At 43.9% G+C, this 16785-nt stretch overlaps 1 protein-coding gene across 2 annotated transcripts in view; it reads right to left on the bottom strand.

The window, feature by feature from the left end:
* Positions 1-16785, bottom strand: part of NIN (ninein) — a 90096-nt gene that overhangs the window by 54133 nt on the left and 19178 nt on the right. For both annotated transcript variants that reach the window (XM_068964353.1, XM_068964354.1), the window contains exon 3: positions 10022-10191. In XM_068964353.1, the coding sequence (XP_068820454.1) occupies positions 10022-10191 (170 nt within the window). The remainder of the gene's footprint in view (positions 1-10021; positions 10192-16785) is intronic.

Raw genomic sequence — 16785 nt, 5'->3', positions numbered from 1 at the left:
CCAGGTCCTTTAATTGCTGATGCTTTCCCCAGCAGTAAAGCCTGGCAGGTCGCCTCCAGACACTGGTCTGCCCTGAGTGTTGGAAAGGAGGTGATCATGAACACCTCTGGAAAAGTGGGAGAGGAAGGGGTGGCAATTGCTGGGATGTGTTCTCTACTAATTAATGAAAAAGGATTTTCAACTTCTTTCCTTGAAATCTTATAATAGCCTCTCCCTGGAGAACGAATGGATATAAATAAATTAAAAAAAAAAATCATCCTGTTGGGAACCCAGCTATTCCTGACTCTGGAGGCAAAATGGTAGCTGGGGGAGACTGCCAGGGTGAAGCTCTGCCACTCTGTCTGCAGAGTGGGGCTGACCGCCCCCTCCCATAGGGACATGGAGGCACATGCCTGGGTCTTAGGAAATGTTAGCTCTTGTTAATATTTCAGCAAGAACGATGATGTGGTAAAGGGTTTAGGCTCCAGAGATGGATTCTTCACTTATGAGATATGCAAACCTGGGCCAGTTACTTAATCCCTGCATGCAGTTTCCCTAGGGTTAAGTGAATAGCGGCACCTACCTCTGAGAGTCTGCTAGTATTTGGAAAGCACTTAAAACAGTGAATGCTACAAATTAAGTGCTAAGTGTCTGTTAAGTAAATAAATGTTATAGTTTTATTCCTACGACCTGGGTGTGCAACACTAGGACAAAGGCAGAGGAAAGAAACAGCAGATAGACCAGCATCAGCTTTAAGAACAAACCCAGAAGAGACTGTAGAAATGACAGCTTTGAGCATGTTAGTTGTGCTGAAGCAATCAATCTTTGATTCAGCATAGGAGCGAGGCCTCCTTGGGGGGGCCTCTGCACTCTGAGCAGTGTCCTCACAGCTGACAGGGCTCAGCATGTCATGTGTCCTGGCCAACAGCCTCCGTGAGAGTGGACAGAGGGGAGATGGTCAGAAGCTGCCTGGCCCTAAAACAGCTGCTGCAGAAAGCAGCTCCCCCCACCCCACACACACACGTAAGCAGACAAAGGGAGTCCCGCACCCACCCTGTGGGCTGCGCAGCTCAGTCACGCTGGTCATTGTGGTCAGCTCTCAGGCTGTCTTACAGCTGGACGAGGGTGTCCCGCACATGCGGGCCATACAGGCGGCCCTGCTTTTAGGAATGTTTATTTTGGAAGGACACCTGCTTTGCTGGACTGCGGAGCAGATGGCCAGAGCCTCTGGGATCCCGGAGCTGCTAGCCCCGAGGCTGGGCCAGCATCTGCAGCCCGTGGGCCTGGCATGGCCCCTGGCCACAATAGCCCAACCTCAGCCCCCAGCAGCCATCTGCTCGAGTGCAGACCTCTGTGCCCCTCAGAATGTACGGCTAATTAAAACGATTATGGTGCACACACGGGGCTATTCTTTCCAGCAAAGGTTGCTGAGCTGAGCTGATCTCAGCAGACTTAAGCAGATTTTTTTTTTTTTTTGCAAAGGGGAAAGTCTTGCAAGCCCAGAGAGAAAAGAAAGGAAATTTATTAAAGTAACAAAGCTCCCCCAACAAACTGAGCCATAGTATCCATTTCACAAGAACAGCACACTTAAGTAAGCACAGGAAGTCTCTACACAAAAACAGGATCAGTTTAGGAGAATATTTATGATGGAAACCTTAGCACTTTTAAAAGTGTAGCATCTATGGTATGGCCTATTTAACTAACAATTCTAAATATTTATAAAGCCATGCTCTGGCCAGGTACTGCAAGCTAAGTGTGCCCAGCCAGGCTGCTACTATCCCTGCAGGGACACACTTCCAAGAACTTCATCTCTAGCTTTCCAGCATCTGAAGGTGAAGGGGCGATGAAGGGTGCCCCAGCCCCACACTCTGATCTCTTAACCCAGGGACAAGCTGCTCAGTGGCAGGGCTGTCACAACTCGAATGCAAATCAGTCCCTTATCTTTAAAAGCAATTAAAAGCTACAAGTAAGTGCTGGGGATAACAAGAATTAATGTATGATTTTAAAATGCATGCACATTTAGATAAGTCCTGCTGCAATGCCAAACAGCCTGCGGTACTGCCAGTGTGAAGAAATGCTGAATTTAAAGTCTGAGCCTTAAGCCTTTTCTACCAAGTTTGAGGACTGGTTTCAGTTCACTGGATTTTAAAGTCCTTAAAGGAAAAGGATTCTTTCATACATCTGTTTGTGGTATCCTGCTCATCTGAGTCACTCTCAGATAGTGGATACCCCTTTTCTATTTGAAAAATACTTTCTAATGCTATAGTTGGAAAAATGTTACTATTATCACTTAAATTAACTTGTTAATTTTTCTTTGAAGTGTTGTTGATTCTGTTTTCTAGTTAGAAAATGAGTATTAGAAATTGTTGACTTGGAAAGAGGTGAGAATGAGGGCTGGATTCCAAAGGAACCTCCTCTGTGATGAAATCAGGAGGACTTATCAGAACAACAAAACCTGAAAATCTGAGAGCTGCGTCTATGTTAGAATGAAAGCATCTTATTAGCTTTGAAGGGGTGTCTTTATATCACTTTTATGATCTATATTTGCATCTTGAATGAGTGTTTCATCTCTGAGAATAGCCAGATGATCTAATAATACTCAAGAAATATGAAGGAGATCACTGGAATTCCATGAATAAGGAAACCTCTCCTGATAATCTCACATCATTTGATGGGAGCAAATGGCATCAGTAATGAAACTGCTTGTTTTATCTAAGACTAGAACAAATAATGTAACAGGCGAGGAACTGAAAAATAGGTTTGACTACAAAAGCTCTTAGCAGAACGTCTCTAAGTTACTAAGAAGATTGCTCCAAAATTAAATATCTGCTCTATACAACACAAATGAATAATTCATGAAGTTCAACTACAAAGTTATGCATATATGAAAATGAACAGAAGGATAATTTAAGTCAGTTTCGCACTTCTTGAAGAAGTTCGATTTTATGGAGGGTAGTAAAATCAGCGTTGGGATTCTTCATTTCTGTTTTTGGTTTTAAACCACCACCACCACTCATCCTCCCACTCCCACAGACCTGACACAAAGGCTTGATTTCATGTCCATACTCGGCTGAATGAAGCAATTGGCTTTAACTTTTCTCTCAGGTCCTCACTTAAACTGCAAGGTTTTGACTTACACTCCTATTGTCTGCAATTGAAGAAATCATTGTTTAAAGCCTCTGGCTCATGATAAGAATCTTACTAGACCCGATTTATACCCTGTGGAGGAGAACAGTTAACAAGGTGCCCCGTGTTTGGAATGAGGGCAGAAAGCAAAGTGGCCCTGGTCCAACTGTATTCATTGTCAACCTTTTCCACTACATCTGAATAATGCAGAATAGAACCAAGAAACAGTTTTCTCCCCCACTTCCAGCTACTCTTAGGAGAAAAGTGAATACAAAATTCAAGGTTAGTTCAGTAGCCACCGCATCTGTGCATTTAAGGGGGGTGGGGTGGGTATGTACTCTTGGAATCTAAAAACTCAACTGTTTCTTCACAAGGTAAAGCAAAAACTACCACCACCAAAACCTTCTCATTAATCATACCTTACGTTGGAATCAAGAAAGTGCCCTTTGTTAGTCTGGATTAATTCAGAATAGAATGTCCAACTGAACTGCCTTGAGTGAAAATGATCCTACGAACAAAGAAAAGTCACCATTTTCCTTTCAATACCCTAGAAGAGAGGTCAGACTCCCAAGGGATCTATTTGTCAGATAAACACACTAAATTGAAAGGTGAGACTGCACATCTCAACCTGATGGTGGAACCTACCATCACTTGTGAACTAGCACGTTTTGCCTTCAGGGTTTCTAAGTGAAATTCTAAAATATCATTTTAGTGCTAAAAAACTGAGCAGGATTACAGCGGTCTTTCCCTATGCAATGGCTTTATGGCCTTGTAAAGTGAACTTGGTAGGGGAGGCATGCTTAACAGTTAGGTTAGGTATTTTCTGCTTCATCAGGAAAGAATCAATTGCCTGAATAAAACTGGGGGAGGGTAGGATGGAGATGATTAAAATGTTGACAATTTATGTTGGGGTTTTACCTTATGTGAACTGAAACAAAAGTCAAACACAACCCCAAACACTCATAACAAGATGTTATAACTCACAGAACTCATGTATTCTATTCAAAGGATGAGGCCAAAATGTGATCCCGTAGTCATAACATGGGTTCTCACCTAAGGCACAACACACAATGGCTGGTGCACCATGAATGGTCGTGGGGGCAATTTGGATCTTTGCATGTAACTTATATTAAAAAATTTACATGCTTGAAAGCAATCTTTACCATAACATCAGGCTTCCCTGGTAGCTCAGACCTTAAAGAATCTGCTTGCAATGCAAGAGACCCAGGTTCGATCCCTAGGTTGGGAAGATCCCCTGGAGTAGGAAATGGCAACCCACTCCAGTATTCTTGCCTGGAGAATTCCATGGACAGAGGAACCTGGCAGGCTGCAGTCCACGGGGTTGCAAAGAGTCAGACACGACTGAGTGACTAACACACACACCACAACATCACTCTCGCTTGCCAGCATCTCTGTTTTCTTGGGTGGGAGGAAAATGGTGGAGTTACAGGTAGGCATCAGAGAATTGTGGCTATTGAGAATTACCCATAATCTGTTGTACATATGGGAGAAGGCCTTCCAAATAAGGATGCTAAAAGGACACTGTGCGTAACTAGACCAAGAGCCTAGCAATTAAATGTCCACCCTTAGCAACACCCCTACTCTGGAACAACCCTAGAGGGAAACTCTGTGTGTGTGTGTGTGTGTGTGTGTGTGTGTGTATGTGTGTGTATGTGTGTGTCTCTGTGTGTGTGTGTGTGTCTCTGTGTGTGTGTGTGTGTGTGTGTGTGTGTGTGTGTTAGCTGCTCGGCTCCCATGTCCATGGAATTCTCCAGGCAAGATACTGGAGTGGGTTGCCATTTCCTTCTCCAGAGGATCTTCCCAACCCAAGGATTGAACCCAGGTCTGCTGCACTGCAGGCAGATTCTTTACCATCTGAGCCACCAGGGAAACAGGGTAGGGGTTATTGTTTATCCCTTCAGATGACTGCTAACATATCTCTACAGGATGAGTTCCTAGAAGGAAACAAGCTACCCTGAGGCTAGCATTTAGAGGTGACTTGTGACACCACAGCTTTATTGACTATGACAAAGCCTTTGACTGTGTGGATCACAATAAACTGTGGAAAATTCTGAAAGAGATGGAAATACCAGACCACCTGACCTGCCTCTTGAGAAACATATATGCAGGTCAGGAAGCAACAGTTAGAACTGGACATGGAACAGACTGGTTCCAAATAGGAAAAGGAGTACATCAAGGCTGTATATTGTCACCCTGCTTATTTAACTTTTATGCAGAGTACATCATGAGAAACACTGGGCTGGAAGAAGCACAAGCTGGAATCAAAATTGCCAGGAGAAATATCAATAACCTCAGATATGCAGATGACAGCATCCTATGGCAGAAAGCAAAGAGCAACTAAAAAGCCTCTTGATGAAAATGAAAGAGGAGAGTGAAAAAGTTGGCTTAAAGCTCAACATACATATAGTTTTTCTAGTAGTCATGAATGGATTGGAGGGTTGGACTAGAGGAGAATGGGACAACAGAGGATGAGATGGGACTCAATGGACATGAGTTTGGGTAAACTCCGGGAGTTGGTGATGGACAGGGAGGCCTGGTATGCTGCAGTCCATGTGGTCGCAAAGAGTCGGACATGGCTGAGCGACTGAACTGAACAGTGACACCATTCCATTATACTGCCCACCTCTCCAAACTCCTTAAATAAAGAGGATTATTACTTGATTCATCCTAGAGCCGAAAACTAGTCTCCTGTTGGGTAATAACAGCCGGACTTCCTCATTATTGAACTTCTGATAACAGATTCAGGTCCTGTGGTCTTCATCAACAAAAAAAAGAAAAAACTCTCAAATCACTTTAGAAGAAAAAATGAGGCTTGTCTGAGGACAGGAAAAACTTCAGTCTATGGGCAAGCCAGGAACCCCTGAGCCAGGGCCCAGGAGTCAAAGAAACCTAGAACCAAACCAAGCAGACTTGTCTGGAGCTTCCCATCTGACTGCTCCTCATGAAATAGTCATGGCGCAGGAGACCCAGCCCGCTCCTGCCTTTAATACTGCAAAGCCACATGGAAATATGAGTCCCTGATAACAAACACACCCAAGGAAGAAATTCTTAACACCCAAGAGCAGGAGACAAAAGGGCCAGAGGCAACCAAGAGGAAGAAAAAAGAAAAAGAACTCCTGACAGAATGGCTATCATCAAAAAATCCACCAACAATAAATGCTGGAGAGGGTGTGGAGAGAAGGTAACACCCCTACACTGTTGGTGGGAATGTAAATTGGTACAGCCACGATGGAGAACCGTATGGAGGTTCCTTAAAAAACTGAAAATAGAGCTACCATATGACCCTGCAATTCCAACCCGGGGCATATATTTGGAGAAAAACATCTGAAAAGAAACATGCACCCCAGTGTTCACTGCAGCACCGTTTACAAAAGCCAAGACATAGAAGTAACCTAAATGTCCATCGACAGAGGAGAGGATGAAGATGTGGTGCACATATACAATGAAATACTACTCAGCCATTAAAGAGTAAAATAAAGCCATTCGCAGCAACACGGGTGGACCTGGAGAGTGTCACACTGAGTGAAGTAAGTCAGACAGAGAAGGAGCACTGTCCTGTGACATCCCTTATGGGTGGAACCTAACAAGAGACGATACAAATGAACTTACAAAACAGAAAGAGACTCACAGACTTAGAAAACCAACTCATGGGTGCCAGGGGGAAGGGGCAGTTAGGGACTTTGGGAAGGACATGTACACACTGCTGTATTTAGAATGGATAACCAGTGGGGGACCTACTGCATAGTACACGGGACTCTGCTCAATTGTATGTGCCAGCCTGGATGGCAGCGGGGTTTAGGGGAGAATGGATATGTGTGTGTGTACGGCTGAGTCCCTTCACTGTCCACTTAAAACTACATTGGTAACTACATTGTTAATCAGCTAGACCTCAATACAAAATAAAAAGTTTAGTTTGGAAAGAAGTGATTTGGTAGCTTGAGATGCAATGAAACCCATTTATTCATGCAGAAATCTGCAATCAGGCTGTTTGTATAAAAAAAAATAAAGACCTCCTGACAGACACTGAACTTGTAAGTTAAGAATAAATCAATCCCACAGTTCATTGAGAACATTGCCCTCCCCATCTTCCCCACCTGAGGGCCACTCTACAATAGGGAAGATGCCCCAGTACTCCAAGGAGCGCTAGATAGCTTCTGTAGAAGAGACAAGGGTATCTAGAGCAAGCCAGTGCTGCCCAGAGCATGAACTGAGTTGACCAACAGAGTGGCTTTCGATTGCTGAAATGACTACAGAAACTGGCCAGGAAACTGGAGTGCCACCTTGACACAACCAGATGCAATTAAGACCAGTGGTGACGAAACTATGCTGCAGATCGTCCACAGCCAAGGCTGCTGCATGGAGCAGAGGCCGGCCCGTCTTACTGCCAACAGGAACATAAAAGCCTCATGCATCATGCTGTGAATGTGATGAATCGATCTGAAAACCAACAGGCTCCATTCAGTTCACAAAACACTTCATTTTTAGACAAGAAAGCAGCTGGATGAACTTTGAGTCCACTTTTAGTGATAAACAAAGAGGGAGGTAAAAACGTGTTATCTGATTTGCTACAGGTTTTCTGGTTGGGCTATAACAGACTCTCGAAGTCAAGTCAGTAGAGTCCTTGGGGAGAGCAGAGAGACAAATGACGTTCTCCGGCCCTCTATTTGCTGCTCTTAGATGGTGGGTTGTTACACCAAAGCTTCTATATAGTGTCAAAAGGTCACACCTAGAGGAGTTAGGGAAGCTGAAGTTTATCAGGGGTGAAATGATTCTCCCAATATACCCTCATACTAAGTATAAGCAGCAAGATTTTGCCCAGACTCTGGCCTCAACCCTTAACTTTATTTACACATAAAGCCAAAGTAGTACTTTTTAAACAGTAAATCTCACTGGAAATCAGTAGATGAAATTAAATAAAGACATAAGAAATATCCTACCAGCAACAAAATCAGTTCTCCCCAAGAACTTTCTGGGTATCCCCAGGTGGTAATTAGAAACTCGCCTCACACACGAAAAAGTAACCATTTAATTTCTTAGCACCAAATAACAGTATCTCAGTACAGAAAACAGTTGGAGAAAGGAGGTACTAGACTCAAAAGTATTTTCCAGATAAGAAAATCTTCCCCCATCAAGTGTGGAGCCCTATTTTAATCAATTCTTTTTTTCACATGGAAATGTCTCAGATGCATTCCACACTAGTTAGGGCTATGAAGCAGGTTTCATGCTGTAACTTTGATACCCTTCCTGACAGCAAAATAAACAGTATACACACTGCAGTAACTGAAGTATGCAAACTACTTGCTTACCTGAAATAGTAAATGGAACACTTGTGAGTGAGAGTCTGTGTGTTTTACTGTGGAAAGGGCCCTATCTAAATTCTCAAAGCGACCCAAGAAAGGGTCTGAAACCTACTGAACCAAGATGGGTAGAGGTGTCTGCCCCAGACCCATGGGCCCCTAATGCTGTGATCTTTTAGTAGCATCCTCGTTTCTTCTCATAGGCTTTCTATTTTCAGCCATCACCTCTCACCCACACTATTCACACCACTTTTGCGGCTTCTGTCTATCTTACCCCCTTTAGCTGCTTTTCTTCCTCTCTTCTCCCTCGCATTTCTGCCACTGCTCCTTCACTTCTATTGTGAGGACAGGTATCACTTGATTCTAGAAAGCAGTGCGAGCCTCTTCTCGTCAGCAGACCAATCACGTGTCTTCTAAACTGCAGCACTTGTGGTTGGTCTCATTTCTGCTCAATACTGGGACTCTCTCTGGTTACCTTTGGGTTTGTAGGTATTCTAGAAAGTTGAAGATGAGGTATCTGCTTGCAGGGGACATTATTGGAGCAAGCTTCTCATAGATATATCAGCAAGCTGAACATGAAAGTTAATGGCAACAAACACTCCCTGCTTAAACTATGATCTACAGATGACTTTAAGGAAGTTGAGGCTTTTTGTCTCTATTCCAGCTTATATGAGCATCTGAAATATCTGCATCCCCTGGCTAAGCTGGGATTTGCAAGAAATATTTAGAGCTTGCTCAGCATGGCACTTTCAATCATGTTCTATAAATGGGACACTGGTAAATGAGCCATAAAGAAAAAAAAAAAGAAAATGCTATTGCTTCTTCCTTATTGGTAGAGTATAGCAAAATGTAAAATGAAAAGAGGGAGATGAGGGAAGCAGGGGGATATCTGATTGCTGGGGAGTCAGATGCGCCTGGGGGCGACAGAACTGGTAAGAATCCTGGCAATTGCTGAGCCCTGTGACAAGGACGAAGTTGCAAAGCTGCTTTGCTGCTGCTGCTAAGTCGCTCAGTCATGTCCGACTCTTTGTGTCCCCATGGACTGCAGCCTACCAGGCTCCTGTGTCCATGGGATTTTCCAGGCAAGGGTACTGGAGTGGGTTGCCATTGCCTTCTCCTGCAAAGCTGCTTTACCCCACCACAAGAGATAAGATGCTGGCTCCTGAAATGCCTGGAAACTGCTTTCACTTCTTACCTGTCACTGCAGCTGTTTTATAGTTTGCAGGGAGGGAGCTGATTAGCTTTTTACATAACTAAAAATGACAGTGCCGTGGAGGAGAGAGATATTCCCAAGAAGAGCTAGAAGTGGCAGACCTCAGATAATATAAAAATAACTGAATTAAAAACTATATACATAAAACATGCACAGAAACATCAGCTCTTCAAAAGCTGAAACAGAGATGAAACATAGAAACAATAGAAAAAGCAGTCATAGATATCCAAAAGGCAAGTAATAAGATTAGCATGTAGTTGAAAAAAAAAGTGGCTGAGAAAAGCCATAGGCCCCTCAGTCCTCCTGTGTTTGCGCCACAAGGGTGTGGGTGCCCACAAGTCTCCACACCTGTGGTCCAGGTGGATGTGTCTGTCCAATCTCTTACCTCGCTGCGCTCACTGGCTGGGATGTGTGAAGGCTGTGCTTCTTCATCAAGTGGCTCAATGACGGTCACCTCTGCAAATTCCTCCACGGATTCTTGAAATTCAGGTAAAGATCTGCGTCCATAACGCTTCCCACCTCTAACATATTTGGGCTGAGCTTCGAGAGTGCAGTCTGGGCAAGGAGACAAGAGTTGAGGCCACATTACAAGACAATCTCAGTCCTTATTTGACAACTCCCAGCCTTCGGACACAGCCTCTTATATACCAGCCCCAAAATAAACCACCACCATTTGCCAGTTGCAGTGGATGTGGGTGTCCATGAGCCAGCAGGTCAGATGCATAGCACAGCTTCTAATTCCAAATGATTTATAGTGTGCCCCAAGTAGATCTCAGCATATGGTGGGAGAGATGCAGAGCCCACAGTGAGAAATTTGCTTAAAATTATGGAATTAAGATCAGGACAAAGCAAGCAGTCATATTTGTTCTTCTGTTTATCATCTCTGTTTACAGACACAGGGGAAGGTAGAGGGAGGGATCATACCACCAAAGAGACACGTTGGAAAATGATGATAAAATGAACACTCTATCAGCACTGTAAAGGCAGCATTCACACCAATTAGTCTGGAACACACCCCTCTTGTACCTCAGTGACTCCTCTGTTAACCATCCCACTTTCTGATCCATCAGATAAGCAAGATGAGAGAACAAAGAAATTGACACAGTGCATCCTAATCAGTTAATGACAGCTCATTGCTTACACGAAACTTGGCATCAAAATCTCATTATAAAATTAAAAGCTGTGGAATAAAACAGCAACTGCAAAACTGCATTAAGAAAAGTATACATTTTTTTCTCTTCATGAGCTTTGTGTATTGCAAAATAAATAAGAATGTGCATATAAGGGGAGAGTCATCTCCTGAGCTTGAAGAAGGGTTTCAGCATTCTGCAGAACATGTCTCAGGTTCAGCCTTCACCACCTTCACCACCTTCACCATCATCATCACCACCACCACCACCACCACCACCACCACAAACTATTCTTCCTCTACAAGGGTAGCTTTAAAGCAATAATACTTCACTCGTTACGAATGTCAAATTAGAGATAGACTTTTTTTTTAGCATCTTGAACAGAATTTGGAGAATAAAATATTCCATTAACTATAAGACTGGCAATACTTTGATTTCAGTTCTTATCACCCATATAGACATACTGTCTCTCTGGAGAACATATGTGTTCTGTTTGCAGATGACAGTCTTAACGAGGTATGTCTGAACTCAGACATGTAGATTTTTAGTTAAGGGCTGTATACATATCAACAAAACTAGGGTAGATGATTAGATAAGAACTAAGAAAATAAAACCCTACTGCTTAACATGTAAATGTTAAGGGGTAGCCGTTACTTTGAAGTTTCCCTGGGAGGACTGGTGATTCTATGTGACTAACTCTGTCCTCACTCCCCCAGGCCCTTTTCCTGGGATAAGCTCTGATTTCACAAATGTGCTCAGAAACATCCTGAAAATGCTCAGCAAAGCTCAGAGTGAAGTATTTATGCTTGCTCTATAAATTCTAGAGATATTTATATCGAGCTTTTTCAAAGTCCCAGCCAAGCCACTTTATTAGGTCGAGTGATTCTCTTACAGAAAGTGTTCAAGCATACAAAATTTATACTGAAAGGCACATGCATATTGGAAGGTACCTTTTATCAGAAGAGAGTGTGTCAGCTTGTGAGCATTCAGGAGCGGCCCAGACACCCGAGCTGCTTGTTGGCAGCTGACACCCACAGATGCTAGTCAGATAAGAGGCAATGTAGAACCATCCTTAATTTATTACATATTCTTAAATTTTAGTGGAGGACAACAAGACACACCATTTAGTGATGATGAGGGCTTAGAAAAAATTAAAGGGAAAATGTAAAACATCAGAAAATAGAACATGGGATTTCCCCACTGTGAGAAGATAGTCACAGTCTGGGGAAGGAAGTGACAAAGGAACTCTTAATATATGCTGTACTTTTTCAGAGGAAAAAAGCAGTGGGACAAAGCCACTGTTTCAAACAAAAAAACCAAAACCCCCCAAAATCCCACTGTGATTTAATCTAAAACCCATCTGTGGATAAAATGGTTCCCTAGTTAGTGAAAGTGTTAGTCGCTCAGTTGTGTGTGACTCTTCGCGACCCCGTGGACTGTATGCTGCCAGGCTCCTCTGTCCATGGGATTCTCCAGGCAAGCATACTGGGGTGGGTTGCCATTCCCTTTGCCAGGGGGATTTCCCTGACCCAGGGATTGAACCCGGGTCTCCTGCATTACAGGCAGATTCTTTACCATCTGAGTCACCAGTCACCAGGGAAGCCCTAGTTATTTACCACTAAATATCTCATGCTGTGTAGGGAGCAGTGGTAGATTTGAAACAGTTTTTTTCCCTACACAATGAAAGGTAATACGTAGATCGTGAAACACTAGGATCCTTTGGTGTTTTATTTATATACGTACTTATTTTTGCATTGCCAGAAACTTTAATTTTTAAGTTAATTTTAATTTTAATTGTAAAAACAAATTCTGAGTAAACTCTAAGTTAATATCTTTCACAGACTGTACATACATCACAAAGTCAATTTCTAGAGAAATCTATTAAAATATAAAATCTTTTAGGAATAAAGATATTAACACAGCAAAGGAAAATCGAAGTATTAAAGTTTCCTCATGAGAAATTTCACAGATCATGCAATAAAGTATCAGACTAATCACATCAATTAAAAATAGTTACATTTTAGACTTACATACTCACATATCCTTTTTCTGTTTAGAGCATCAACCTCATTGTATTTACAAAATAAGAAAGGGAAGAAAGACATTAAATGTAAGGAGGTCTAAAGAGAACATTCATGGCCAACAGTCATTGCTGTGTTAAGGGTTTGAAAACTCCAATATTCTCCTTATTCATTTCAAGCAGGGCTTTACAAGTGTTCAGCAGCAGTCCACCAAACAGGAGGCCTTAGTGGGGGTTTCAAGACATGCTTGCTCACTGAAACTAAAGAACACCTTGCCCCTTCCTTACCTCGCCCAAGAAAGCCTTGCCAAACCACAGCCCTGGGGCAAAGTTTCTTTGCTTTAGGAGCACATCTAAATGTACTGTACATAATCTTTTCTATGTCAGATAATACATGGTTATTTAACCTATTAAGAAATGAAATTATGTACTTATAGCTTCCTTTAACCTAAGTGTAAGTAACTGCTCCAATCATGAGCTCTAAGGAGGGACATGAAGTATCAGTGGCGGGGGCGGGGGGTGGGGGCAGGGGGGAGGGGGAAATAAAGGACTGCTTTTACTTTCAGTCTTTCCGTTCCTTGAATGTATATTTATGATTCTACCTGGGGTGTCAAGCTTGTGAGCCGTTTTCCCTTCTTTCCTATTTTCCATTTCCCCTATTTGGCATCACTACATGAAAGTACAAGTGAACTCTGGAGGAAAGCAGACAAGCCCACATTGCCTAGAGGAGTCTTGGACTCCACTCTCGTGGAGAGCTCAGGATGAGATGTAACAAGAAGAGAAACTCCAGAGCTGGGACAATGTTCACTTTCCAGGATCAGCATGAACCACAGGGCACACATTTAAAGTGACCAGAAGATCTTGTGCTCACACTAAAAGAAAAACTGAAATACAAAGTTAATGAGAATAACCACTTGGAACAGGCTAGCTGTAGGCAGGGAAAACAACCAACAGCCACCCACCCCCTTCTCGCTTCTCCCTCTAACTGAGCAGGGCAGTGTACACTCTGTGCTGTCTCCCAGAACTGCTCCAGGCACCTGTGTGATGCGAATGGCCACTTGGAACACTCAGTTCTTGCAATGGCCAAAGAAGAAGCAACGAGGACCCAAGAGGAAGCTGAAATGGTTATCCCAAAGCCTAAACACTATTTATTCCATCAATACTTTTCATGAAAAACACAAGCTTAGGACCTGGGATGCAGTGCCATCCGTAGTACATACATGGGAAGTTAAAGCAGAGTTTCAGAGACGCACTCCAGTATTAAATACCAGACACCAGCCACGGCAGAGCATTCTGTTGTAGTTGTTGAGGGATCAGTTCCGTTCAGTGGCTCAGTCATGTCCAACTCTTTCCGACCCCATGAACTGCAGCACACCAGGCCTCCCTGTCCATCACCAACTCCTGGAGTTCACCCAAATTCATGTGCATCGAGTCGGTGATGCCATCCAGCCATCTCATCCTCTGTCGTCCCCTTCTCCTCCTGTGCCCAATCCCTCCCAGCATTAGGGTCTTTTCCAATGAGTCAACTCTTTGCATCAGGTGGTCAAAGTATTGGAATTTCAGCCTCAACATCAGTCCTTCCAATGAACACCCAGGGCTGGTCTCCTTTAGGATGGACTGGTTGGATCTCCTTGCAGTCCAAGGGACTCGCAAAAGTCTTCTCCAACACCACAGTTCAAAAGCATCAGTTCTTCAGTGCTCAGCTTTCTTCACAGTCCAACTCTCACATCTATACATGACCACTGGAAAAACCATAGCCTTGACTAGATGGACCTTTGTTGGCAAAGTTATGTCTCTGCTTTTGAATATGCTATCTAGGTTGGTCATAACTTTCCTTCCAAGGAGTAAGCGTCTTTTAAAAAATTTCATGGCTGCAATCACCATCTGCAGCGATTTTGGAGCCCCCAAAAATAAAGTCTGACACTGTTTCCACTGTTTCCCCATCTATTTGCCATGAAGTGATGGGACCAGATGCCATGATGTTCGTTTTCTGAATGTTGAGCTTTAAGCCAACTTTTTCACTCTCCTCTTTCACTTTCATCAAGAGGCTTTTTAGTTCCTCTTACTTTCTTAAGGGTGGTATCATCTGCATATCTGAGGTTATCATTGAGGGATAAGATGGCTATTTTATCACTTTTTGATTCAAACTTCCCTTTTCCCTGAAATGATCTGAGGATATTTCCAGGATGAAGAAGAAAGCTACACCTTTGTGGTGCTGATCTCCTTATTTTGGAATTGCTCCTGCAATCCGTGGCTTCCTGCCTCCTTAACCTAGGAATTCATTCCCAGAGACCCAACCCCTTCTAATGGACCTGGGGACAAGGGATCGTCTGAGACCCTCTAGACTACATTTCGGCTGACCTCACAGGATTCCTGAAACTCTTTTGAAAGTAAAGCAGGTGTAAACCTCAGGACAAGCCTCCCCCTCCTACCCCCCTCCACAAAGCTTCCCAGGAAAAGGCAGTTGCGCAGCCCAGTTGCGCAGCAAATGAGCACCCCCACCCCCACCGTGCATCCCACCTCCTCGCCCACTCTGACACACTGCTGCCCAGGGATCACACAGTCAGAGAGCAAGTGCATACCTGATACTAAATAAGAGAAAAGGAAAGAGAAGAAGCAAAGTGGAGAACAGCCCAGAGAGAGGAAGACACAGAGACAGAAAGAGAACCAACGGCAAAGGAAGTGGGTGAGGAACAGAAGCAGGGCAGAGAGCCTGAGGCCGGCGGAGGGCTGGGAGAGGAGAAGCCGGAAGAACTGATGGGCTGGGGTCCAACCGGCAGAGGAAGAACGCGTGAGAGAAGAGCGGGAGAGGTGGGAAAAGAAAAGGGATGGAGAGGGAGATGTTCCAAGGAAGGGAGAGGGGAAAAAAAGACATCTGGAAAGCCTTGGGACATTATATCCATTCCTTCTGCTTCCCAGAGCAACCCCACCTCTGCGGAGACCACCTGCAGGCAGGGTCCTCACCCCCATTTTTGTGTCCACACAGCCCTTTCCAAGGCAGCTGCTTCCTGATCCCTGGCACCCCACTCCCCAATCCCGCCTCTCTTCCGGCATCTTCACACAGAATGCAGGTGCCAATTGGAGCTTTAGTGTCCCCTCCCCGGATGCAAACCTGGAGAAGGAAATGGCAACCCACTCCAGTCTTTTTGCTTGGGAAATCCCATGGACAGAGGAGACTGGCAGGCTATAGTCCACGGGGTTGTAAAGAGTCAGACATGACTTAGCAACTAAACAGCTGAATGCAAAGACAGTATTTTAGTTGCTGTCTCCACAAGTTAACAGTTCAGTCTCCACAAGTTCCACTCAGTTCTTGGCAATCTGAGTGATGCTTCCTACTCAAACACAGGGGCTTCTGGGCACAAAATGGGGTGGCTGTGATTAGCTTTGTCTGGAAGGGAAATGTCAAGGGGAAGGTTAGCACTCTCCCCAAGGGTAATGAGGACGGTGGATAGGTGTGGTCTAACAATCCCCAGGGGTGACTGGTCTGACCAGAAGATCTATCTAAGCCCTAAAGCAGGTGAAGATCTGTCAACAGAAAAAACTCTTTGAGTTGAAAATGATGATGAGATTGTTCACCAACCTTCTCCTGGGAGGCTCGGCCTGCTAATTCCTGTTAGAAGGCCCTGCTTCTTGAGCCATTTGGGGGAAGAAGCCGGAGATTCACAGATCATCTAACTGAATCCTCCCCATTGTTCAAGGCTCAGCTCAAAACTGACTTCTTTCAAACCTGGTACAACTTTTATGGGACCATTTTTCTCCTGTGAATTCAGTTCAACCCATATATTGATTGTTCCATGCTTAATACTGACTGTGGTCATATTTTTCTATAAACATTTTACTTGTTAGATTTACCTGCCCAGCTGGACTGCATGCTTTCCAGGGCAGCAGTGCTTCATGGAAAGAGACCACGGGCTTTGGAGTCAAAGAGACCTGGACCCTTAGTCCTTACTGAGGTGAGGAGTACCTAGCATCCTGAGGTTTAGGGAAAGCCTCAGGAGC

The sequence above is a fragment of the Capricornis sumatraensis genome, chromosome 2 (assembly GCF_032405125.1).
Source record: "Capricornis sumatraensis isolate serow.1 chromosome 2, serow.2, whole genome shotgun sequence".
NCBI classification, from domain to species: Eukaryota; Metazoa; Chordata; class Mammalia; order Artiodactyla; family Bovidae; genus Capricornis; species Capricornis sumatraensis.
The sequence above is the reverse complement of the archived record's forward strand: the minus strand, read 5'-3'. Positions and strand labels throughout refer to the sequence as shown.